The 26715-nt window shown below is 38.9% G+C and overlaps 1 protein-coding gene across 2 annotated transcripts in view; it reads right to left on the bottom strand.

Moving 5' to 3' along the window:
- Nucleotides 1–338: 338 nt before the first annotated feature.
- Nucleotides 339–26715, bottom strand: part of LOC149022020 (endoribonuclease Dicer homolog 2-like) — a 63191-nt gene continuing 36814 nt past the window's right edge. The window contains exons 14-18 of one of the 2 annotated variants that reach the window (XM_089150218.1): nucleotides 24079–24275; nucleotides 22719–22928; nucleotides 22170–22571; nucleotides 12648–12926; nucleotides 342–1248 (exon numbers count right to left, since the gene is read on the bottom strand). In XM_089150218.1, the coding sequence (XP_089006344.1) occupies nucleotides 898–1248; nucleotides 12648–12926; nucleotides 22170–22571; nucleotides 22719–22928; nucleotides 24079–24275 (1439 nt within the window). In that variant the 3' untranslated portion in view covers nucleotides 342–897. Of the gene's footprint in view, nucleotides 1249–12647; nucleotides 12927–22169; nucleotides 22572–22718; nucleotides 22929–24078; nucleotides 24276–26715 lie in introns of both variants that reach the window. The other variant, XM_089150219.1, reaches the window with a different exon arrangement.

Below are 26715 nucleotides of genomic sequence, written 5' to 3'. Positions count from 1 at the left end.
TTTTGGGGTGCCAGTGCAATTTGCTCAAAAAATTATATATATACATATATGACATATATATGCTTGGTCCAGTTAGGGTTTGAACAGGTTCTAAACAGCTGTGCTTCAATATACCAGCTCAACTTTCAAGTAATATCAAATCTTCAACCGATTATGCTACTAGAAATCTGGGATTTAGATTGCTTCACCTAGAATATGGTATGTTTAGAGAAGATGGAAAGTGAATAACATTGGACCTTTGGGACGAGAGAACGCTGCCTGGTTCTCTAGAACCTGCAAACACAGGCTAGATAATGAGAGTGCATGCACATGCATCGACCTTGATATGATTTCCAACTTCTCAAGTACTATTAAAAGGGAACGGCCGAACGGGTGTGTTTGTGTCTAGGCATAGGAACCACCCTACCACATGACCACCTGGTGTTATTTTTCACTTCTAGTCTAATACCACAACGGAAACTTACTATTATTGCAAGTGAAAAACTGAATTCACTACCTGAAGTATCATACATATTTCTGAAATCAGAACTGTTCTTGTTTCAAATGTTATTCCAATAGAAAATTTGTCAACAATGCACTTCCTTTTGGGAAAGACAATGTGCTTACATCATATTTCAGTATCTCAAAACTCTGCTTGTTGTTTACAGGTAAAAACCAGAAGCAAATTTTCAAAATTTACTTGAATTTATTCCTTTTACGTGGTTTTTACCTGGAAACGAATGGAGGTCGAGCTTTGAAAAGATAGTAACTTAACAGTAACCATCATTTCCTGGAAACACTGATTTACAAATGCTGAGTAGAGAGGAGATTTTGCCTGTGTTCATTTAGTGGAGATGGAAATGCAGGAAAGTCTAACCATCATGGCTTTTTGAGATGAAACTGATTTTGTTGTGCAATTCAGAGACTGGGAATACTTGCCTTCAAGGACTCCAGTAAAGATTTGGAAGCTAGTTTCTTTGCAACCTTCTTATTTGCCCCATATTTTGTTTCCTGATAAGTAGTGCCTTCTGCTTTAACTTCAATTGTAACAGAAACCGCACCTTCCTTAAACAGTGGTGGAGTCTTTCTAATTGGATAATGTCTTCTACTGCATAGCTCATCCAGTTCTCTCACAGGATGGAGTTTTACAGTATTTGGTGTCACCATAGGTTCTAGAAAAGGTCGTATTTTCTCCCAGACAACAATGCTATTATATCCAGTATCAACAAGAATTGCCCCAGCTATAGATTCCATTATATCTCCAAGCACCTGCATGGATTATATGGAGACATCTTCGTCATACTCAGAGAACAAGATAACAAAAAATTGCATTTAAAGCATACACAAGGAAAAAAGTGCAGCCAATGAAATTGAGCAACAATATAGAGTGGGTTTAGAAGCGGCGCCCATTTGGTTGGGCTTGTGTTGAGGCTCTCTGCCAACCTGAAAACAACCTGAGCCGAAATAACATGTGCATATACTGATCTGTCAGCAGACAACAACAAAAAAGCATTAGCCAAAACCTAGTTGCATGGATCATATAATAATCTCATCACCTTATGGCTGAGAGTCCACTAGAATAATAAATTTTGACCTGGTTATAGTAAAATGTAAGCAAGGGTTAGCAAGGGCATCACTGTAATTGACACAAAGTCATGAGACCAGGTTGCAGTGACAAATAGTCAATGATTCTCGCACCATGGACTAGTGTGCGTAGGCATGCAAGTCAGAAAGCATAGGACTAGTTTAGCATCTTGAAACATAGGGTCTCTATAACAAGAAGCAGAATTGACTGATTTTACAACGAGAAGAATTGTCAGCGTCATAATATCAGTAGAGTTCATGTGGCAGATGGCTCCCTTTCTCTTGTTACTGGGAAAGACATCATAACTGCAATCCTGTATCTCTTTCCTCCATGTTACATCTTTGCAATTTCTCTACTAATTTTATTTACATTAGTAATCTGACAATAGAATTATTCGGTCAACCAGATGGTTGTTGGATCAGAGGCAAGATACATGGTTAGGTTGGCAGCAAGAGGTTTAACCGAAACTCATGGGATCAACTATCAAGAAACATCTGCACAATTGATAAGATGAACATTGTTAAGGGTAATTATCTCCTATACAGTTAACCAATGATGGAACCTCCAACAACTTGATGTGAACAATACTTTTCTCTACAAGGAGCTTAAAGAGCCATGTTTATATAGATTGCTGATGTGAACATGATTCAGACCCCTGGCTGAAACCCTAAGTGGCGCCCACAAGATGGCTCTAAGAAACCTCCCTAGGCTGGCCAAACCCCCTACGTGGGGCATTTTGGACACTTTCTGCCCTATTTGGTTGCTGGAATAATTCCAGTTTGATTATAGAATCCATTTTGGTTAAAGAGTCTTCTTTTGACTTGGTAGTTGAGTTAGTTATTGAGTCCTTAGTTCTTCTAAATTCTAGCACGTGGCAATTACAGTTTTAATTAAAACAGAATTTAAGCATGTGCTTATTAGAGTTTAAGATAATTAATTCTTTTTTTCAGCATGTGTCCATTAGGGACCTTTGGATGTTTAGATTTTATTTCAATGGACAAGATTATGTGATGGGATCCTAATTTGTAAAGGAATCCCACTTAGTGTCTAGTTCATTTTAGTAGGTTATAAGCTAAAACCTATTCTTTAAGTCTGATTGAATAAAATTAAGGTGTTTGTGAGAAACTGGGTCGTGGTTCTCTTTGGGAGGGCCACGGCGGATTTTGAAGCATTCTTCCTCAACAATCAACAACCATTCTCAAATTCCAGCAACCGTTACAACCACAAAGCCTCCACAAAGTAAGAAAACACCCCAGCTCCCTTCCCCCTCCTTTTCCCTACCCACGCAAGGATCCCCCCACCCTTCCTCTTCACCCCCAGCCCCTCCCCATGCCCCTGTGCAACCCCATTCCTGTTCCCCTTTGCTGCTGTTACCTTGCAGCAGCCTTCCCCAACCCCTGATGACATCCCACTCCCCCTCCTGTCATCCCTACAACACCCTAACTCTTTCCCAGCCCCTCCCCTGTTGTGCGCAAGCCCTAGGAACCCTCCCCTCCTTTCTCCAACCCCCGCAGCCCTCTTTCTCTGTTTCTTCTTCCCTTCGGCAGCAACAGCAGGCCTCCCCTGTTATGTCTCTAATCCCCACACCCAATCCCCATTTTCCCTCTTAACTGGATCACATCTTGTCCCTCATCTCATTGCCACCTTTAATTCCACCTAAAACCCAAAGACCTAACTCTTTTAAAATTGTGCACTTCATCTTCTTCATTAAAATTTCTCAAATTCATCTTCAACCTTTAGACCTAAACCCTACTTCAACCTAACCTCACACACACTCTAAAAACCATTAGAACCAAGTCTGAAATTACAAAACAGCAGCAGTAGCCCATTCTCCACCTAATTGAACCCAAAATTCCAAGTTTCCAAACCCTACTGTTAAACTCCAGATCTGGAATCAGCATTAAAACAAGGTTTCAAGTGCTAGAACCCACCCTACACATCCTATAAAATTAGTTTTCTTAGCTGGAAGATTCTGGGCAGCCCTTAGTTTTAGGGAAAATCCACAGAAACTCTAACCCTAAAACTAGGTTCACATCAAAATCCCTCTTGGCTTTGCTGCTCCAAAATTTTAAAGCAAAGTGTGCAGTTTGAAGAGAGTTTTATATGGTGTAAAACAATCCCTAGGAAATTAGTTTGGTTGGCTGATATATCTTTCCCCAGTACCAAAGATTGGTGGGATGTTTGATAAATGAACTAGCCTACCCTGTGAGTGTAGTTACCCATACATGCAATCCTCACTGATTAACCCCAAGTCAAGGGCTAGTCTTCAGGATCCTCTTCTAATGAATCAGCAGTAATTTAGGGTTTTAACCTGCTGTTTAGGGAAAATTACAGGAAACTTTCAAGTGGACAGCAGCTATTTTAGGGTCTAAACACACTACCATTGTAGGTTTTTGGCTGATTTGAAGGTTCTAGGGTTTTAGAAAGGGTTGGCAAGGGTTCGGGTAGGCTAGGGTTCTATGATTAAAGGAACTTCAGTTCAAAAACCTTGCTGTAATTCAGAGTTCAGAACTTGATTGTTGTGTAACTCTTGACCAGAGTCACAAAATAATAAGACTCAATGAGCTCTCCCAAAGTTGTGGGGAGTGATAATGGGACCTTTCAACATATTCAAGCAATGGATTCTCATACCTAATTTTGCTGATATGATTATACCTTGCTCCTTTGTACAAGTCCTCCTGGTTTCTTCCATAAGATTTTGTGAACTTGTTGTGGTGTCATTGTTGGAGAGAGAGTAGGGTGGTTGGTGCCACTTAGATTAATGTTCTTGTGGGAAAAATAAATGGCAGTTGGGTTCATTATCTTCATACCTCATTCACCTCCTTTTATGGTCACATTGTTCACGGGCATATCCCACCAATTGATCACATGCTAGCCTCATCTTACCAAACTTTGATAAGTAGTGCCCGTCAAAACACTTGTCTAGATCATATAGCCACTCATCGAAAATTTGAAGATCATGGACACCTTCATAAATTCCCAACTTAAACATCTCTAGAGGTTTTTACGGTTATGGTACCCCTCTGTAGATACAATGGTGAGACTGGACGTAATCTGTAGTTGGTTCCTCCAGTCTTATGGCTACCTCTACTTTATCTGTAACTCTGAGTCTGTTGCTCTAGTATGGCTTACGAGGACTTGCTGGAAACAGAAGCTTTGATACCAATTGATGTAAACCCTATTTTTGGGTTAGGGTTTCTTGGAAGAGTTCCCTAAAATTAAGGGTTTGCCCTCAATCTTCCAGCAAATATCTTTAAAAATATAATGGGATGCCTATGGATATCCTAGAAAGTTGTTGGAATATATTAGGAGGGATATGGGCTGAAAGGGAAAAGATTTGGGATGAAAAGGATCAATTTTAATTACATGGGAAAGTGAAAACCTAGATGGGATGGTCTATTTAGTAATAGGGAATCAATATGGGATGGAAGGGAATTCGGGTTCAAAGTAGAATTGGGTTTGAGGAGAGAAAAGGATCTCTTCTATTTCTTCATTTATCTTCCTTTTTTTTCCTTTCTTTTCCTGTCTTTCTTTTTTTTTTTTTTTTTTTTTTTTTCTCCCTTTCTTTTTCCTTCTTTTCTTTTTTCTGTTTTTCTTCCTCTCTGTTTTCTGATTCAGCCGCAAGGAAGAAGAGGCAGAGAGAGGGCCAAGAGGTGTGGAGGGTGTAGGGGAGGGTGCCTTGCGATGGGAGGGGAGAAGGGGGAAGGGGCTGGGATTGCTGTATTTACTTGGAAACCTTTAAAAGCCTGCTGGAATTTCTGAAGAATAGTGCTATATACAGTAGGTTGCCGTTCTGGAAGAATTTTGTTGTAAATTTTCCGTGGCCCCCTCAAATAGGAAGCACAGTCCTCCAGACTCAGTATTAAAATTTAATAATCAGACTTTAGGAACACAAAGAAAGAATAGGCTACTTATAGCCTACTAAAAGACCCTGACTCTAAGTGGGTTTCCTTCATATATATTATAATCCCACCACATTAATCTCAACTGGATAAACAATAAATGATCTAATGGACTCTAATTGACACATGCTAAACTCTATTTAATTAAAACACTAATTGACATGTGCTGGAATTAAAAGGAACTAAAGACTCAAGGACTCTTACTTAACTCAAATTGGGCTTCCTAACTGATTGGAACTCTTCAGAAAATAAGAGAAAATTCTGAAAATAAAAACCAGCAATTATTTAGGGCTGGTTTGACCAAAATACCCAGTTTAAGGTTTGGCCAGGGGGGTTAACCCTGTTCACATCATCTGATTTCCTCTAGTCTACCTTTGATTTTTGCAATCTTGGAGTCGATCTTCATCATTTTTGTGTGTTCTTGCATGGATATTGCTGACAAACGTGTGCATATCATAGATTCAACGATGTTTCTCAGTTCTTGGAGTTTTTATCTTAGAGGTACACCATTCTTCTCCAAACTAGATTTTTTTTTTTCAAAATACACATTAGAAAGTTGTCAAATGGGTATGTAAATAATACATGTTGAACATCATGGGTGAATCTACAAGTTCACAGTTTTGAATTCTTTTTATTTTTATTTTTAATTATTTATTTATTTATTCTTTTCACATCTTGGGTGTCAAAACATGTATTTTTCTATAGATAAAATGTAAAAAAAATACATGCTATGTGTCTTATATGGTGATGGAATAAATATATGTTGAACTTCATGGGCCAATCTATGGTCTCAGGAGTAGAAATACTTTACCACACAAAAAATTATAATTTTATTTTTAAAAATATTTATAAAAGAAAGAAATAATTATTGATAAATAGGGAAAACACAGAAAAAGGTTTTGAAAATTATAGAAAAATAGGGAATGGCTTTCTATGTGTTTTTGAAGTGTTGTTCATATGGTTCATCGTCGGTTTGGTATGGACAGCCAATTTTCTCTTAAGAAAAATTTTAAAAAACATTTTATATTAAAAAAATACATAGGCAAGGGAAAAGTTACTAGCTAGGGACATGATTATTTCTTTTCTAGAAAAAAATTATTTTTGAGGTTGTTCAGTGACTTATGCAATCATTTTGTATGCAATAATGATCAAGTCTGGGAGTGTGAGGCTATCAGGATCACATTCATGAGGTAGGGGGAGGGTGGTTCACAGTCACAGAGGTAGGCGGAGGGTGGTTCATAGCCAAAGGGCAAAAAGCAGGCACAAATTGCTGCTCTCAGAGTGAGGGGGTGATGGGTGACCCTGCGTGGCAGTACTGCACGCTGATTGACAATAATAAAGCAAAGACAGTGAAATTTCTGCGCCTGGAAGCTTTTGGGAGGTATCATTTGTAAGTTCAAGGTAGTTCAAAGGATGTTTAGATGTGCAACAATATTTTAGCATAAGTTGTGAAAGCAGCCAAAGAGTTAGAAAAGGGGCAGGGAAGAGGAAAGAAGACATGCAAAGTGGCTAAAGCACTAGATGAGGCGATGAGGGGTCTTTTGCATGCCCCTTTGGTTCTGGATAGTGATGACGATGCTGATCCCGTTGATGTACATAGAGAGTAGGAGGCGAGTGAGTTGAGGTGGGCAATGGAAGAGAGAAAGGCATCGCACCATCAGAAGCAAGTCCCTCTAGAGCTATAGGGGCTAAACCATCTGGGTCAGGTGGTGTTTTCAGCATGAGGTCATGGAGGCAGAGGGGTGCAACTTTTCCTTCAACAGGATTTCCACAGCGACAAGATGTTATAATATAGCATGATTCTGATGTTTCCAGGAAGAAGGGGGCAAAGCAACCCATTATTATCAGGTGAATGGAAGAACATAAAGGGAAGGTGAAGGAAGTAATGGCAAAGTGAATGCTTTATAATAACATTCCAGCAAAACAGCACAGGGGCGTATTATTAGTCATGATTGACACAATCACAGAAGAAGGTCCTCGTTACCATGGCCCAACCCTCATAAGGTGATAAACAAATGCTTGATCAATGGACTGGTTCGACAAAAATGTGCATCATCAATTTTATGGTGTATTACAATAGGAGGACCATCTTCTTGAAACCTGCGGATGCATCCAGGCAGGTAAGAGACCATAGGTACATCTATGGACTTCTTCAGGATGTGGTGGAGGTGGATTCGAGGAATGTGGTACAGATCATGACAGCCAAAGGCTCCAATTTCAAAAAGGCTAGTGAGTTGATGTAGTCTATGGAGTACAATTTATTTTGGACACCATGTGCGGTCGATTGTATCAACCTCATGTTGAGGGACATTGAGAACATCTAGATTGTGGAGAGCATGGACAGGTTTGGACAGGTCATGAATTTTATATATAATCATGGCTACACTCTTCAGATGATGAGACAGACAAGTAGGGTTGACTTAGTGTGACCCATCACCCAGTGTCATGAGGTTTGCCACGAACTACGTCGCCTTAAAGAGTATATACAAGAATAGAACGGGGTTGAGATCCATGTTTGCACCTTAGGCTTGGTTTGATTAGACAGGAGGGTGCAGGACTCCGACTGACACACAACACAGGGTATAATATCATCAAATGAGCTTTTGAGATAGGTGGTGATAGTATCATGAATTTTATATATAATCATGGCTACACTCTTCAGATGATGAGGCAGACAAGTAGGGTTGACTTAGTGTGACCCAATGTCATGAGGTTTGCACGAACTACGTCGCCTTAAAGAGTATATACAAGAATAGAACGGGGTTGAGATCCATGTTTGCACCTTAGGCTTGGTTTGATTAGACAGGGTGCAGGACTCCGACTGACACACAACACAGGGTATAGTATCATCAAATGAGTTCTAGAGATAGGTGGTGATAGTGCGAAGACTAGGGACCTTATTATAAAGGTCCTACATATGGTGGAATCTTCTATGAAGGGGCCTATTATGCCCCACTTGTACGCACCTATTGAGGCAATAAGGAAAGCCATACATCACTCAAATCCAAGAGGCTGCAAGCACTTTCTGGACATCATCAGTGATCGCTGGATTGCAGATCTTATGCATGCATTGCATAATGCTAGTAAGTAAATATGCAATTTGTTGTTAATTCATTCAATCGATATTAACGATCTTATATCTAATTTTGAGTTTTTAAATTGTGCAGCCTACCTTAACCCCTAATACTAGTACAATAACCGTTTGTGGTTAAAGAAGGAGCTCATTGAGGTAGTGATGGTTGTGGCAGCGAAGTTGGAGCCGGATTCAATGCTCTAGTCCTTATGTAATGATGAGGTGAGATAGTAGGGAATTAGGACTTAGGTTTTGCATTTGAATTTACAAAGAATTTAGCTAACCATTATTACAATTGTTTACAGGGACGAATTTGGGTCCTTTAGAGTAGATGCTGCTGTGAAGGGACGGGATAACACTAATCCAAGTTACATATGCTTACTCATCTGCTGGTTCGAGTGCGTATGGTGGCTCATTTGTTGATATATGATTGTATATGGATATGGGGATAGATCAGGCAGATCATTTGTGGAGACCATCTTTGGATATCCATCAGGGCCACTAGTAGTCCAGTACTAGTACAAGTTGCGTACTCAGTTACGATACCACAAATGATGTTGAAATTAATTTGAGTGCCGACCGCCTGTGTGACAACAGTCCTTACGACTCTTTCTTTAAGATGGGTTTGCTATATATGTGGATGATGCTACCTATTGTTTTAACTGTGTATTATTGAATGATGCTACCTATTGTTTTAGCTGGGCAAAGTAGGTTATTAGGTCTGATTTGTGACTTCTACACTTGTACTTCTTCTTCTTCTTCTTCTTCTTCTTCTTCTTCTTCTTCTTCTTCTTGCTATATATGTGGATGATGCTACCTATTGTTTTAACTGTGTATTATTGAATGATGCTACCTATTGTTTTAACTGTGTATTATTGACTGTTGACTTCTACACTTGTACTTCTTCTTCTTCTTCAAAACTGTGTATTATTGACTGTTGACTTCTACACTTGTTTTGTATAATATCTATATTTACATTTGTTAAAATTCATGTTTCAGACTTCCAGTTTTGCTCGCATACAATCAGGCATGTGCTAATCAAGAACACCATTTTGGATTGGGTTTTAGGACAAAAATAACACTCCCAGTGTGCTTGTTGGCCTTAAATTAGGCTTGAAATTAAAACCAAGCCAAAATAACCCAAAAACCCACGAAAAATTGGGATCTAAATAAATAAAAAATAAAAAAAACCAAAATTTTGCTGAAATTTTGGTATCTCGGCCATTGTCGCCAAAGGGCGAGATGTAACGAATATCAACTATGGTTAGAGAAACACTATAAAAACCCTATTAGCAAGAGAGCTGGCTAGTGAGTGCTCTTTGATTTCTTTATGCTTTATGTGTGTTGCATGCTTACATTTCTTTTTCATTTATTTAAACTTATGTTTCTTCCAGATGGATGGTAAAAATGGAAATGAAGTATGAACAAAGAATGATGGGAAGAGTATGAAAGAGTAATATTGCTGGACTGATGAAAGCATAAAGTTACTAATTGATATTGGAATTGAGTTTTCTCAAAAAGGATGCAAGCTGAATACATCATTCACAAAAGACAAATGGCCCGACAGACTAAAATAGAAAGACATAAAAAAGAAAAAAATAAATAAAAATTTGTGAGAAGCAATTACACATACAACTCAAAAATAGATGGAACTAGTTGAAAGCTATGTGGGCTGCATGTGTGTTTGAAGAATAGGACCAGCGGTTAGGATTGGAATCCATCTTTAGGAACAGCGGATCCACCTCGCGAAGAACGTTAAGATGCTTTCATAAAGTTATTAACTCAACATAGGTTATTAAACTTAAATTTTTTAGTTTAAGGTTGAACTATTCTAGATAATTATTTTGTTACAATTAATTTTTAGAAACAATACATGCAAAGCGATTAAAGAAAGCCCCTTGCAACATAAAGAAGAACTAAAAGAATCATTCCATGGCGTTGTGGCTGATGGTAATGGTACAATGAGCTCCAATGATGACATTCCACCCAAATCATCAAAAGAATTAACTAATTATGATTGTCTATAAACTTTGATGTTAATGAGTGAAGTAATGATGATGAGTGAAATTTTGCACCTTGGATGTAACCAGGGTCAGCAGGAAATGAAGGCCCATAAATTGGGCCTAAAACTACCTCCTTGGATTGTAGCTACCAAGGCTGGGTGAATGACCTAAGACTTACTTGGCAATTTTTCATGCCGAGGTGTCCTAAGTACAGTTAGCTTCCCTGCCCCATAAGGAGTCAAGAGTTATTTATTTTCTTTAATTGTTTATGGCATGGTCAAGATAATTGGGAATCTTAGTTGATTCTATTTGCAAGATTTTAATTGTTTATGTCATGGTTAAGATAATTGGGAGTCTTAGATCTATTTGCAAGATTCCTTCTAGATAATTAGTATTTTATTTTGTTATTATTGTGGTCCTAGTTGGCAAGTAGTTAATAATTTACAAGTGTTTTGAAGATCTTTTTATGGCTACAAGTAGTTGAGCCCAATTGCGTTTTCAAGATGGAGTCCAGGTCTACTTTCTTTATTTTAAGGCTATTTATGGCCCCTCGCCACCTTGTGAAAAATTCTGTTGAAGATTAATACAAATTGAAGGCATAGAGTCACGGGAAGCTACCACATGACCTAGGCTGAATAGTTTTCTGAAATTCCAGCATTGTTCTTAGGATCACCTCTGCCTCTAAGTCCTAACCAGTAAGTGCATCCCAGCCCTCTCCTCCTTCCCTAGTCCACGCAAAGACTTCCCCACCCTCCCTCCCTCCACTGGAGGACCTCTCCACCCCTTCCCCTTCCATCACAGACCGCCCCTACCCTACCCTGTGGCATCACCAAGAAACCTTTCCCACCCATCCCAAACCTGCGGCAACCCTCCCCTGCCCCTCCTTTCCATTTCCCCCTTCCTCTTGCCCTTTCTTGATCTTGCGGGAGCCTTAGAGAAGAAAGAAAGGAAGGAAAGAAAGAAAAGAAAAACAGCAAATTACATTTACTTTGCAAACAATTACGTTTACACCCTTGGAATTTACTCTATTACAAATGTCCCCTTGTGCCTAACACCATTAGTTTTAAACATTAAAAAGTCATATTTACCTGGATTGAATCTTAATCTAAGTTTTAGAAAAATAAAAAATATAAGTAAGAATCAGTCAATTTTTAGGGTAAATCGACTTCTTTTTAGGAAACTGCTTAGAAAAATCTGCTTTATCAAGGAGTTAAGATGTGTTTGAATATGAAAAACTCTGAAGTTCTACGGCTAGAATATGCCTTTCTTTACGGGTTTGAAATAAAGAAGGATAATATTGGGAAGTTCGAAAATACTTATACATGCTGATTCATCACTTAACCCATTTATTCTAATAGTAAGGGCAGGGCTCTTATATAATTCAAAACACAAAGGGTATAAATGTAAGAGAATAAATACCAAGGGGTATAAATGTAATTGTTTGCAAATGAGGGGTATAATTGCAATTTTCTCAAAGAAGGGAAAGGAAAAAGAAAAAAAGAAAGAATAAAGAAAGGATGAGGCAAGATCAAGATTCTTGAACCCATTTCCTAATTGTTAAACCCTTACCCATCCCATCCCTCAAGTAGAATTGCTTTTGCTCCAAACTTCCCTATCCCTTAGGGTTTGTTAAAACCTTGTCTCAATCCACCAGCCCCATCTTAAGGTATGTTAAAATCCTAACATCATTCCCATTTAAGTTTGTTAACCTAAACTTAGCCAAAAGTTCCTCTCCAAAATCATCCCATAGGAAACCCATAACTTTCCAATCATCACACAACCCAAAATTTTCCCTTTCTTCACCCAAACCCAAGTCATAAATAAAATCCTAACCCTCTGATAGCCCATTTATTAGCTGATTCTATTTAACAGAGGATCCTGAAGACCAGCTAGACATTGGGTTACATCAAGTTGGCAAACCAGTAGGAGATTGGAGAAGTAGAACAAAGAAACACAGAGTACAGATCTGAAAACATATACAAAAATCCATGATATGCATCTACAGTGATTTTTTTTTTTTTTTGTGGGGGGGGGGGGGCAAGGTGCAAATCTAGAGTGATTCTATGCAGTTTGAGGAATGATAATAAAGAAATGAATTATCTTGCCTTTGTAAGGTCTGTCTCCGAATCCCAGCCAAAAGTTGAACCCGAACATGAGTTCTCAAAATTGTTGACTGCAGATGTAATCTGATTATGAAGGTGTGGCGATGCATGACGAACATATTTGTGCAATCCAGCCTTAAGCACTGCACATGCATAGCATTCATTGTTTACACTAGCAGACCTCAGGTCAGTTAGCAGTCCTGGGAATATATTGGGATATTCCTCATAAAAGTATTTGGTGATGAGGTAATCTAACACCGAGTCCCCAAGGAATTCTAGACGCTGCAATGAAGAAATGTTTGTAAGATGGCAATGAAGATTACATGATACAAGCAGATTTATGCGAACTTGTCATTGATTAGGGAAATGCAAAGGTATGCAGTAGATTGTGAAATGTCCTGTCCATCACCTACTTTTGGACCTTTATTCATTTTTTGTTTGCCTAAGTTATTGTCAACACTCAATAGTGAAAAAGTTACTATATGTCAGTTGAGTAAATAAAACTGCAGTCAAAGAATTTATTTAGTCCTGCCCCAGGCTCTATTAGTCCTTCAATATAAATCAAATCCCTCGTCTGAGCATAAGCATCTCAAGACCTCTATTGAACATAGCCATTCCACCTCACATGTATCTCTTGTAGCTTATCATGTGGTGGTGCTACGCCTAACTCAGCAGTAATATGGTCATTCTTTACAATATTTTTCCCAATTTTGCCACACATCAATGTCAACATCCTCATCTCTTCTACATTTAGTGGGAGTCTAATGATATTGTCTGCAGGAATATTGTTGAAAGGGCTTTCAAGGAATTTCTTGTATTCTGGTCTCGTGAGGTTATACTATACATCCGACATCTATGCAATTTGCAATCATTAAAATAAATTAAACAGAAAAGATGAGGCACATTATCCTCTCCAACAGTCACTCTTGAACCCTAGTCTCTTCCCTATCTTTGCTTCCTTCTTCCTACCTTTCTTCCCATGCTCCCCTACTCTCATTGATATACAATTGCAGTGGAATATGCCTACAAGTTGGTACCAGAGAAGGTTTGAGAGAATAGTTGGAATCTCGCCAAGATATCACAAGATTTCAGAAATCTCGAGGTCGCCTAGATGAAACCAAAGGCCAAAATGATTTTGGAAGAAATTTCACCATTTTGAGTCAGATCTTGCTCAAATCAAGGGGAAACTTGACAACAATACTGACAAACACATGATTGACGTAGATTGAATCTCCCAACAATAGGATTGAAATGTGTTCAAATATCACTTTCTATTTTAGATTAGGTTTCTAATTTTTGCTACTTTATATTTTGGTTACTTCCTAATTTTCTTATTGCTTGGTTGACAAGTAATTCCCTAAAATAATTTTATTTTTAGTAGGTTTTGGGAGATCATATGCAATATGTAATTTTCCTCTTTCCTGCAACTCAGTCTACGAAAGTTTTCCTAACTGAGATTGGGTCTTACATTATAAATAAAGTACTAGGGGAGAGCCAACATACATGCATGAGCTCTCTCCCTTCTTCTTCTTCTTCTTCTTCCTTGTTTTCTTTTTCAATCTCGCATCCGGTTTGATTCTCATAGTGTGATTTCTAACATGAAATCTGACCAATAATCCATTGCTGGTTTAAGACTCGTTTAGGTTTTCAGTTAGAAGAATGGAACCCAGTTGAATAAAGATGATAAACCATTCAATGAACCAGGGTTCCCATGAAGATTAAAAAAAACAAAAAATCATCACTTCCTTTTCAGTTTTCTGAGCTTCTATTGGAGTTTTCTTAAAAGATTTGACGATTGGATCTTAGTTCTTGCTTCGGTTTGAGGCAGCTGTTTGTATGAGTTTTCTCTATTGTCCATGGTTTACTATGGCAATGCCTGCTAACTCCGCCAAAAAAAGTTTGTGCTTCATTTTGAGATTTTGAGATTTTTGAGTTCTTGTGTGATTTGCATCTCTGATCTGGGCTCGTTGAGAGATCTATAGTTTTTTAAGTGCTCGTTGCTCGATCTGTAGATTCTTCTTCGCATCCAAGATCTGAGAAGTTTCTTTGCTTGTCATTCTTCTTCTTCTTCTCTGTTTGACACTTTTTATCAAAGGCTTTTCTATGCAGAAGTGTATCAACGATATGTTCTTGTTATTCCAAGTTGAAGCCTTTGATATGTTTTTATATGTATACTCCAACTTGGGGAGTGTTAAATCTATTTTTTTTGTTTTATATTTTATTCACTTTTTATTTTGGTTACTTCTTGGTTTACTTATTACTTGGTTTACAAATAATTCCCTAAGATAGTTTCATTTTTAGTAGATTTTGAAATATTCTATGCAATATGTAATTTTCCCTTTTTACTGTTACTCAGTTTAGAAAAGTTTTCCTAACTAAGAGCACATACATGCCCAAGCTCTTTCCCTTCTATTTTTGAAAGATATTGGGGAGAAAGTAATTTGGGGTTTTAACAAGAAATATGAGATGTGTTAGAGATAGCAGACTTATCCTAGGATGGAATGGGAAGCCTCCAGATAAGGTTAGGGAGGTTTACGGTTGGATTAGGAAAAGATATGGGCTGTCATGAGGTTTTGGGATGATCCTGGTTAGGTTTCTTGGGTCTCTTGGAAGCGTTTTGGGCTCATTCCTTTCTTTCTTGATCTTTCTTTTCTTCTCCTATTTTTTCCTTTCTTTCTTTTCTTCATTCTTCTTTTCCTTTTCTCTTTTCTTACTTCCTTTTCTGTTCTGAAATTCCAAAGCTGCCGCAAAATCAGAATGGGGGGGAAATAGGGGTGGGAGGAAGAGGAGCTAGGGAAGAATGCCGCAGGGTTTGTGAGCGGTGGGGAATGGTTTCTAGGGTTCTCGTAGGGTAAGGGAGGGTGCTGGGTGGTCTACGATGGAGCATGGAGGGGTAGGGGTGTTGCGGTGGGCTAGAGAGGAGAGAGGAGGGGATGGAATAGGGATGGCAAGGGGCTGAGGTTGCTATACCTTACATGGAGAGGGTAGGCTGCTGCTGGACTGGTTGACTTAATGCTGGCAATCGAAGAAATAGGGTTGAGCTTGAAGAAGAAGATCACTCAAATCCTCCCCTCCGTGGCCCTTCCAAGAAGACCACTACCTTATTGGCCTCCAAATTCAGAATTTTATCATCAATTTCAACCTAGTTCCTTACAAAGAGGTGGGGCTTTAAATAGCCATACACTTTAAGAGAAAAGATTTACGACTTTTTTTCTTTGGATGAATAAATAATATATTAAGACAACGAGCAACACAAAGGAATTACAAAGGAGCCAATTAAGAAGGGGGGGGGAGATGAGAGAGCAGCTGAGACCCCAGAAACTAACAATGAACCTATTTCTGGGGTTGTTGGCAACAGGGGGATGGGGAAGGTAAAGAAGTCTCGAAGAAACATCAAAGAAGATGGTTTTTCAAATCATGTCAAAGGATCGGGATTTGTTGGTCCATCTTCTAATATTGCGCTCCCACCAAATGTGATGGATGGCGGCACAAAAGACAAGCTTGCCTAGGTGATTGCAAATGGAGCGGCCGGAGAAGTTTCTCAAGATCCACGACCAATCACGAACAAACCCTTGTGAGCGTCTCGAGCGGGGCCAAATGGAAGCAAGGGCTTTATCCCAAAGGGGACGGGAAAAGGGGCAGGAGAAGAAAAGGTGGTCGATATCCTCAGAACCATTCCAGCAAAGGGCACAACTAGGGTTGGCGGAGATATGGCGGTTGATGAGGAAGGATTGGGTAGGAAGAGCAAGGTTGTGAGCTCTCCAAAGGGTGAGGGAATGCTGGGGGATGTAACCTTTGAACCAAACCAGATGGGACCAAGGAACAAAGGGTGAGGGGAGCGGAGGAGGTTCCAAGCGGAGGAAGTAGAAAAGGATTTGGAAGGCGAAGGGGACCAAATGGTGGTATCACGAGGATGGTTAAGGATGGGGGAGCGCATTTCCAGACATGTGTGACACTAGGGTGGGGGAGAGGGGACCAGGCCCCCTCCCGGGAGATGAAAGTGTCAAGGGTAGCAGTCTTGGGAATACGGGTCTCATAGATTGTGCGAGGACCAAGGAGGGTGAAGAGAATGCCCAAAGGATGCCAAGGGTCAAAGGCAGAAAAGGGTAGAGGAGCCACGCGAGACTTAGATAGAGATGGCGGAGAGAGCATGGGGACGAAGGAGAAGGATCTTCCTCCAGATCCAAGAAGGGTTCGAAGGGCAGGGAGCAATCCAAAAGGAATTCTGTTTGAGAATGTAAGAATATACCCAAGAGACCCAGATAGAGTCATGCTTTGAAGCAATCTTGAACTTGAAAACCTAACTTGACTCAATTGGGTAATCCTTTTCTAGGCTAGGATCCCTCTATAACTAAGGAACCACCAAAAAAGAATCTTAAAGAAAAAAACTTGCAAAAATATGAAGCAATTACGAAAAGGGAATCTCACTTTATAATTGATTCCAATTGGGACTCCATCTCAAATTAGGACTCTCTATACTAACTCAATTAAAAATATAAAATTAGATATCGACTCCCAAAAATATTTAAAAAATTTACTTAACCAAATTAGTAACCAAAAGAAGTAGGGAAATGACCAGACTACCCATGGTTGGGTTCAGCTAGCCCACTTGGTGTGCCAATGGGCTTTGCTCTAGGGCCCAAATTGCTGGTTCGGCCCGGGGCGGGCTTGTTTACATCAGAGAGAGTGAGAATGCACTACAAGAGGTATTGAGGCCTTTAAAATGGAGTGATGCTGATGATGAACCCATATTTATGCCTGGTGACATAGAGATAATACCACACGCTAGGAATTTGTGCAAGGTAATTGCAAGGAGTAGCGCATCATTGGCTGGGGAGCAAGAGAGGGGTAGAGATAGCATAGGAGCTGATACCTATAGAGTTGGAAAAGCAGGAGCATCTAGGTCAGGTGATGTTTCATGGCTACGCAAACCCTTAGAACAAAGAGTCAGAGAGCCCCACAACAATATGTTCCTTCACAAGTTGATTCTGTGGTATAGTAAGATCTGCAAGTGTTTAGGAAAAAAGGGCAAAGCAGCCCAAAATCAAGCGGGGTTGGAAGAAAATTAGAGTGGATGGTTAAGGAGTCAATTGTAAAGTGGATATTCTACAACGGATGGTTAAGGAGTCAATTGTAAAGTGGATGTTCTACAACACCATCCTAACAAACATTGCACAGGACCCCAGTATCAAACTATGATGACGCCATTGTTTAGGGTGTCCTAGGTCGTAATGGAAACACACCGTATAAGACCATTAATGTATATTTGCCACAACAAAAGGCTAGGGTTGATGACTATGTTGCTGAGATAAGGCCATTCTAGGAGAGTTATGGTTTAACTTCAAGAAGGTTGTGGAAAAGAGATGGGAAATAAGAAATAAAACATTTTTTGGACACCATGTGCTGCCTGTTGCATTGATATCATATTGAAGGACATTGGCAAGATCAGGATTTTGTAGGGATGATAAGGCAATGCAAATGACAAACTTTGTTTTAAGATCATGGTTATGCTATGAATTTGTTGAGGAAGAAATGTGGGGGAGACCAAGTTCGACAAGGGTTTACCAGATTCACCACTAACTATATTTGCTTTAAAGAGCTTTGAGAGTAAAAAATCTAGACTTAGAAATCTAGACTTGGATTTATGTTTGCATCTGAGGAGTGGTCTGAATGGAGAGGGTCTAGCACCCAGGGAGGTAGACAAGCACAGGCTATCATTGCATCTTATGAATCCTAGAGACAAATTGGGAAATGGTGAAGATGATGGACCAAGTGAAAAAGATTTAATGACATTAGAAATCCAATTATTTCATCTTTTCTGTAACAATGCAACTGAACGATGCATTTTCTATGGGGGAACAACAGAGAACTTGAGGTGAGTGGTAATCAAGGTCCTAGCCCAGACATGTTTTGCATCTGTATGCGAAAGGAACTAGAGCATCTTTTCCTTAATCCATTCAAAAAGAAGAAATATATTAGGTTTGAAACACCTTAACTACCTAGTGTATGTCCATTACAATTTGAGGTTAAAGGCGCAGCACATATGTATGGGCATAAAAGGCAATGGATATAGGGATACCATCAATCTCGCCAATGTTTTCAAGGTGCACTCAGATGACAAAGACCCTATCGTGGATTGAGTGAGGGAGAAAAGTGAGCCATTGTTGGATCACCTTGGAGAGAGGACCTATTATAACTGAGGCTGGTGCAAATGAGATTATAGCTGACAAGGGTCGGTACATACTCCAGGATGTAGCAACTATATCATTCGAGGTTACAAGTGGAGCTACTGAAGATGATGAGAATTGTTGATCCACCTACTCATGTGGTGCTAATGGTGATGGGGAGGATGGGGGTATAGATTCAAGTTCAAGCTGCACAGTAAATGGATGAGACCCAAGCTCCTAATCAATGTCAAGCTTACATTTGTGGTGGTTTTGATGTTAAAAAGGCTGCTACTAGTAGAGTTTATAACCTGATACTAGTAGTGGTGAACGGGGATGGTGGGTGGGGGTGAATAATGGACTACAAGTGGATTAAGTGGTTCTAGTGCCAGATACATTGAGCCCCGTCAACTTCACTACAGAACCACAATACACACATGCCACATAGAATGAACACCATGGTGGAATACATCGTCAATTCATGGACCATGCCCTCCTCATCCACTGGGACTAGGGGGGTTGCTGAGAAGGGCCTCATGGCCAATTAGAGCCTAGTAGATAGACATGTATGATGGACATTAATAACTTAGCTCTACAGGTGGATTGAGTATTGGCAATAGGCACACCTAAGAGAGTGGGTATTGATGTGCCCCATCTTTTATCAATGATGCTACTTCATCTAGGAGGGCCTCAAAGCAGAGTGTGTCATATTTCAACCACAGAAGGAAGAAATTTCGGCCGAAATTGTTGAATATTTTGATCAAAATACCTGCATTTTTGAAAAATGAAACGAAAAACCAATTATTTCGGATTAAGTTATATGTTTCAACCGAAACAATACAAAATTTCGGTTGAAACGATCCAAAATTTTGTATGGGCCGAAACTATACATTTCATGTTATAAAAATCAAAACCTATTGGTTCTACCATTTCGATTGCATTGCCTCTCCAAATTTTGACACCAAACCCTTTTTTCCCATTTCTTTTGCATTATGCCCTCTTTTCACCTCATTTAGCAACTTCTTTGCAAGTCAACAAACTTCTCCATTTTTTATTTTTGTTTTGTTAATGGCTTAGACTAACTTAGATTGCTTTCAAATTAAAGTATGTCTAGTCTAAAGTGATGATCTATGAATTTGTGCGGTCAAAAATAATTTTTAGTTCTTCCTAGTATTTTTTATATTCTTTTGTCATTAAAAAATATTTTCTAAATTATATATATAGCTAAAAATGTATGTGTAACTTGTATAGTGATGTATGAGCTTCAAATTAATTATCTATTTTTACCATATTTAATATATATTTAAATAGTTTTCAAAATATTTAAATATTAAAAACATATTAATTAATTTATGATTTAAATTTTTAAGGAGAGTATTAGTGGAAGCATGTATGCAATTTCTGGAGCATGTTGTGGAGCTTTTAAGATAATTAGTGCATATGGAGCTTATGATGTCCCAACCCCTACCGACGACCACAGTGTTTTTTCATTTGTTGAGCAAATTTTCCACTTTATACCACAACCACCACCATCCTCTTCATATGCAGTTGAACCAGTTCCTTATCCGGAGATTCACAACTTCCCACCATCAGGACATCTTCGGCATGTGGATGAGGCCACATAGAGAGCTGCAGTTGCCGACTTCGTCAACAACTATATGGGGCAAACATCATGGGACTTGTATTATCATTTGTATGGGGTGTAGAGGGAAGAGGGAGACATGGAATCAAGTAGACTTGTAATTGATAATATTCTCGCTACTTCTCATATATACTATACACTTGAATGTTACATTTTCAATGGTTTTTTTGGTAAAATAGTAGTTCTATGGTATTTGTAATGCTTGAAACAGGTAGCACGCAAAAATCCAGATCATTTTGAGTCCATATGAGGCCCAAAACTGAAGTTTGAAACTTCAGCAAAAAATCACAATTTTTGACCGAAATTTTGGTCGAAACTTGGAAATTTCAGCCTTTCCTAGGTCAAAATCCCTGTTTCGACCGAAATTTCTTCTATGAATTCAACCCATATGGTCAAATGGTTAGGATGGAGAAGCATATGCCAATTCTATTGTATTCTATTGTATTCTATTGTTAGCTATGGCTTCCACTCACGCTAATAGTATAGTGATTGAAATCTTCCTTCATCAATAAGAAGTTCTCGTACCCGACACACAAGCCACCATAACCATACATAGTGGAAGCATATGATCCACATGATGGTGTAGATCAATGGGTAGTACATCATAGTTTGGTGACCCATATTCTAGGATGGGATGGGATATGGGTTCTATATGGAGGTCATGTCTCATTATGTTCGATTCTTCTCAGAGTTTATATCCTAGGATGCATGTGTCACAATCAAAGCACAGTGTATAACGGACTTAAAAAGGATTGAGCAAGTCCGACATAGCATCTTCTGTTAATCTAGGTCTAGAGGAATTTATTTGTTCCTGTATTTCCTATCAGTTGACGTTCTGTGATTGATATTTGGCTACTTCTAGGTACTTTCTTAGTTGTCTCGTAGGTTATGCACATTTTAATGTAGCTTTAATGTTACTTGATTATTAATGAAAATTGCTTATCATATATGTCAATTAATACCTTAAGCATATTTTAATTTGTGAACATACAACTGTTCCCAACAACCAAGCACGTGTGAATCAAAAAGAATTATTAGTGTTGTTTTTTATTCCAATTAACCATGAATATGTGTTTATAGGCTTTAAAATAGGTTATACCAGAGAAAAAGCATGCATAAAATGCACCTAAAACAACCACCAAGACCTAGCAGAAATCTGAAACAGCTTTCAGGCTTTCAGTAAGTTTTTGGCCAAAATCTCAAGATATTTTCATCCCGAGGTCAGAACCCCGAGATGAAACGAAACTATGAAACTTGTTTCAAAGTTGACAAATGGTCCTGCTCTGCGGCTCTGCCTCAAGCTCTAGAACCAGGAGCAGTAAAGGATTTCAAACCATCTAGGGAGTTGGAATGAGTCTTAAGGACTTCAACTAAAAGTTCTGATCAAGTGATCAATGGAGTTATGGAGTAGCAAGCTAAATCCTACTATTAGGAACCAAGTAACACCAAACTGTTTGTAACACGACCACTGATTCCTGGTTCAACAAGAAATTCCTGAAAACATGACAACTATGGAAATGGGGAGCATCCAGCTTATAAAAGGAAAAAATATCTTTGTTAAGTATGCCAAATTACATGTTTACAAAAAATGGACCATTCATTATGCTTAATTATACTTCCCAATAGTGGTTGCATTATGAATTTTATAATAGACACAAGCACAACATATATGAATAGAGAAGAACTTAATTTTGATTAAATGTGAGAAGATGGACAAACCTGGTAGCATTTTGGTATCTCTGAAACCATGAATGAACCATGAGTAAATGCTTCAACCAACAATGAAGGCTCACGAAACGAGTACTTCAACAATGACTCAATGTGGTGAATATTAACATGCCTCTCTGCATGTGCCAGGAAGGGCCTCTCATGTGGCACATTAACTAAGTCAACCTTCATTCCAAGCCAATCCATAAACAGTAAAGCTGCCGATTCTCCACCAGCGCTAAGGTATGCACCAATCAATGCTTCAACCACATCAGCGACTACTTTACTCTTGATTTTCCTTCTTCCCTTACTATAAATCTTTCTAGTATCAGGAAGCAACACTTCATCCAACTCAGAATGATCACCAGGAATATGCCAGAGTCTAGGATCAAAACACTCGGTACGGATGAAACCCTGCCGTTAGTAAAAGATATTTAGATGAATTTGGGGGCCATCAAAATAGAAAATCAGAGACAATTTAAGAAAAACTTTGATGTTGAGTATAAATTTGAAATCCTGACAGTCCAAATAAGAAAATGAAAGAATAAGCTAACATATTACCGGAAGCTTATGGTCACATCCTAATTTGCAAAGAAAGGAGTTAGCGATCATTTTCTCTTTCTGAGCACTAAGAAGGCCCTCACGATGGTGTTCATTAGCCCGGAATAGTTGCTGACATGTCACGTACTTGAGGAATGAATCTCCAAGTGTCTCTAGGGATTCCAAAGAAAACTCTTCTCGGCACTTCTTGGTGGTAATTGCTTCTAAAACCTATTACACATAGAAAAAGGTTAAACAATCCAAAACATTAAACAAACATTGAGATAGAACTATACAAAATTATCAATGGATGATTGCCAATAAAATGGTATTTGAAAATATGCTGAATAAATGGCCTTTACAGTTTCTTTTAGGTCGCAAAGCCTGATATCGTTTATTCTGTAAAAATTTTAAGGTTCCCACATGAGAGGCTTCTTAGCTCAGCCAGATTGTTATTCTTAATATAAAATACAAAAGCCAGAAACTGCAGAAAGGTTCCTTTACTTACCCACATCTCGATGTTATGTCAATCACATATAATTAAAAGAAAATCTAATTTCATTAAAGCATTTTTAAAAGGTATCTCAACCATTATCTCAAGCATTTCCTAAGGACTTCACTAAACAGTCTAGAAGAATTAACTACAGATAGGAGGATTGCAGAACACAGTTCCATATGCTAACCATTGATCACAATGCCTAGTATACCTGGCCAACATGCGGAAACTGCCAATGTTGGATAATGGATGGAACAAGATAACCCAAGTCTTTCTGAATCAGTGTGTGTCTGCCCTCTCTTCTTTCCTTGAAGGCCAAACATTATAGGGTTGAGATTATAAGAATTATCTGAATGCATATGGTGACTTTGTGGGGTTTTTTTTCATTTATATAATTCATCTGTCATCATCTGTTTTAAAGAATTAACACAACCAATGGTACTTGAGAGTTTAATTAATAGCTAATGCAACCAGTAATGGTGGAAAACAGATGCACTGCCTGTAAAATGGAACATTGAGACCAAAATATAAAAAAGAATTAGGCTAAGGTTGTCAGGCTTTGCTGAACCTGCACCAGTGCACAGCAAGGGGACGGCACTGCTTAAAACAAAGGCCACACCAACAAGGTATCTAGGCAACTAAGGTGCCTGAAAGGACTAGGAGACTCCTTGCAGATATGCATAAAAGACAGGATAATTATCAAAGCTAACATTATATATCTCTACTTCCATTTTCAAACCCCTATGAGATAAAGAATATTACCCTATTGTACAAAGGGGCAACTTCGGAAGGTTACAGCTTCATTTTAACTAACTATGGTCACACAACGCAAAACCTTCTATATTAAAAACACATATTACATAAAAGGAAAATAATTGAGAATACCTTTTTGGGTGGGATAGAAACATTGTGTGTGAAATGATCTGACTGCAACTTCTTTAGGTTGATGGCAATAAGAAGAGATTCAAGCCGATGCATGATGGATGGAATGAATGAGAAAGAATAGATAACACCAACTTCAATGGGAGACATAATGACCAAACAGAGTTCAGGAGGCAATTCAACGTAATTGTTACTATTCCCTGCAAAAAGGAAAAGAGTAAAACAGAAGAATATAGATCATGATCTGTGAATAAGATACCAAGCATACTATATAAAAAATGGAAGATTCAAATCTGACACATTGGATGGGCTCGCTCATGCTCTTCCATCAGAGATGCAGCAGGATCTACATGATTAAGAGCATGAGAGACTTAACTCTCATTGGTAAAGGTGAGCTTCCCCATCCCACTGACATTGTTTTCTATACTAAGAAAATATTAATAAATATAAAAAGAAAAGGGGCAAATTTGTTGGAAGGAAAATTGATACATCCACTTTCATGAGGTCAATGATAGATGAAACACAAGTATACAGCTGCAGATAGTCAGTCTAGTGCAAGAAGAAACCACCATGATCTAATTTGGTTGACCAAGTGCAAAGATCCATGATGCCGGTAACCATGCTCATGAATAAAAAAATCCATTAGGAAAAGGAGGAGAATAAAGTGGGACAATGTAAACAGGAGAGGGAAGATAGGTCCCCAAGTAACAAGAATATGCATGTTTGTTGGGGTGTTCTGAAAGGGAGGTGGGGTAGCATCTGAATATAGGAGCTAGCAAAAAAAAATATGGCTTTCCAAATGAAGTTCGTCCTAGTATTGAAAGTCCAACTCCTAAGATTCTACGTCATTTTTAAGGTGATAGAATGACTCCACCTGGTCCACCTTCCTGTAGGGCTACAAATAGAATAACCAAAAGATCTTATAGTCCACAACCATCCAAGCAAAGCATCTTATACGTCCAGAATGGAGCCAAAGGCAGCTAATCTATTTTGACGGAACTGAGCAAGCAAGAGGACAAGAAAAGAAAAGGTGGTTAACATCTTCAGCTTGACAAAAAGAAAAGAGTCTAGTGAGGTGAGACTAGAATATGGTAGTGAATAAAGAAAACCTAGGTGAGAAAGAAAAGGTTTAGGGTTCTCCATACTGCCTTTAAAGTAGAAAGAAGGCGCTAAGGGATGGGGTTGCTGGGTGTAGGAAATGTCTCAATTGGAAGTGGTACCAAAGGTGCCAGAACAGGAAGCAAAGCCAGATAGTTTTATCAGAACAGGTGAAGTCAAGGTGAATGGGGAGGGGAGGACCATGTCCCTTCGGTGATGAAGGACGGACAGAGGGTAGCTTTTGACATCATCGACTTACAAACAATATAGGAAACAAGGTAAAGAACAACATGGGGCCCCTAGGATCAGGCCAAGAAGAGATAAAGGTATCCATAGAAAAATGAATGAGGAGGTAGAAGATTGCGCAGAAGAGAAGAGGAGGTGTTTCCTCCAAACCAAGAAGGTTGCTGGGCATATGAGCCATCCAAAAAGGAATCAGTCTTAAGAAGGTAGGAATAAAAACTATTGAACTTTCCTTGAAAGAGAGTTTCCTGATGAGCTTGAGAAGACTAGTAGCATTGTAGTCAGGGATCTTACAGATGCCAAGGCCACCCTCAGATCTAGGGAGATAGATGGAGGACCACCTCATAGGGTGGAGGAATCTAAAGACTTCTTTTTTTGAGAAAAATGTGCAAAAGCGAGACTATGCATTGGTGATGGACTTGGGAAGAGAGAAGATCCTGCACCAATCACAACTAGATAAAAGAAGATTGAGGGACAAATTTGACAAGAACAGTCTGGCCAGCAAAGGGTATGAGCTTTCCTCTCCAGAGCTACAGCATTTGTGGATCAGGTCAAGGGAGTATAATGGTGCCTATTACGAAAACCATGAATGAGGGGAAGCCCAACTAGATAACCCAGGGGAAAGGGGGAGCCTATGGTGAAACTTGTGAGCTGGAGAAGGATGGGTTTAAGAGTTTCAAAGGCACCGGACAAAAAGAGGTGGGATTTCTGGATGATCATACAGAGGCCAGAGAGAGATTGTAAGAGCTAGGCGATCTGGGTGATGTTTAAGGCTTTGAACATGGGGATGAGAGCTTTGGCATGGGCACTACAGAAGAGAAACAAGATGAGGGAAAAGGGGAAAGTGGAGAACTGACACCCTTACCATCTAGGGGGAAAATCTCACTGAAACAATGGTCTTTTACAAGCTTATCTCTATTGGAAAAACCTCCTCAGTAGGCTGAAAAACCTTCAGGAAAACATTGAATTGGAGTAAATCTTAAAATTGAAAACTAAGTCAAACAAGGTGTTCCTTCATATTTGCACCCTAGGTTAGCAGTGATGTAAAACCCTATGTGGTACCTCTTGTATACTGCCAATTCCACATGGTTTTTAACAACCATACAAACTAATTGGCTAGTGGAACAAGTAACTCAGCAACAATGGTTGAAGGAACATAATGTTAATTAAATCTTCAAGAAAATAGTCAAAAGGAGAAACAGAGTACAGTAAACAATACATAGACACCCAGTCCTGCATGTCCTTAACAAGCAACAACTGATGTCCTTCAAGGGATGTGGCAATCCCTGCATGGTATTC

The sequence above is a fragment of the Hakea prostrata genome, chromosome 3 (assembly GCF_041222555.1).
Source record: "Hakea prostrata isolate BN-2017 chromosome 3, UWA_Hpros_2, whole genome shotgun sequence".
In the NCBI taxonomy this organism is placed as follows: domain Eukaryota; kingdom Viridiplantae; phylum Streptophyta; class Magnoliopsida; order Proteales; family Proteaceae; genus Hakea; species Hakea prostrata.
This window is presented reverse-complemented; position numbering and strand designations above follow the sequence as displayed.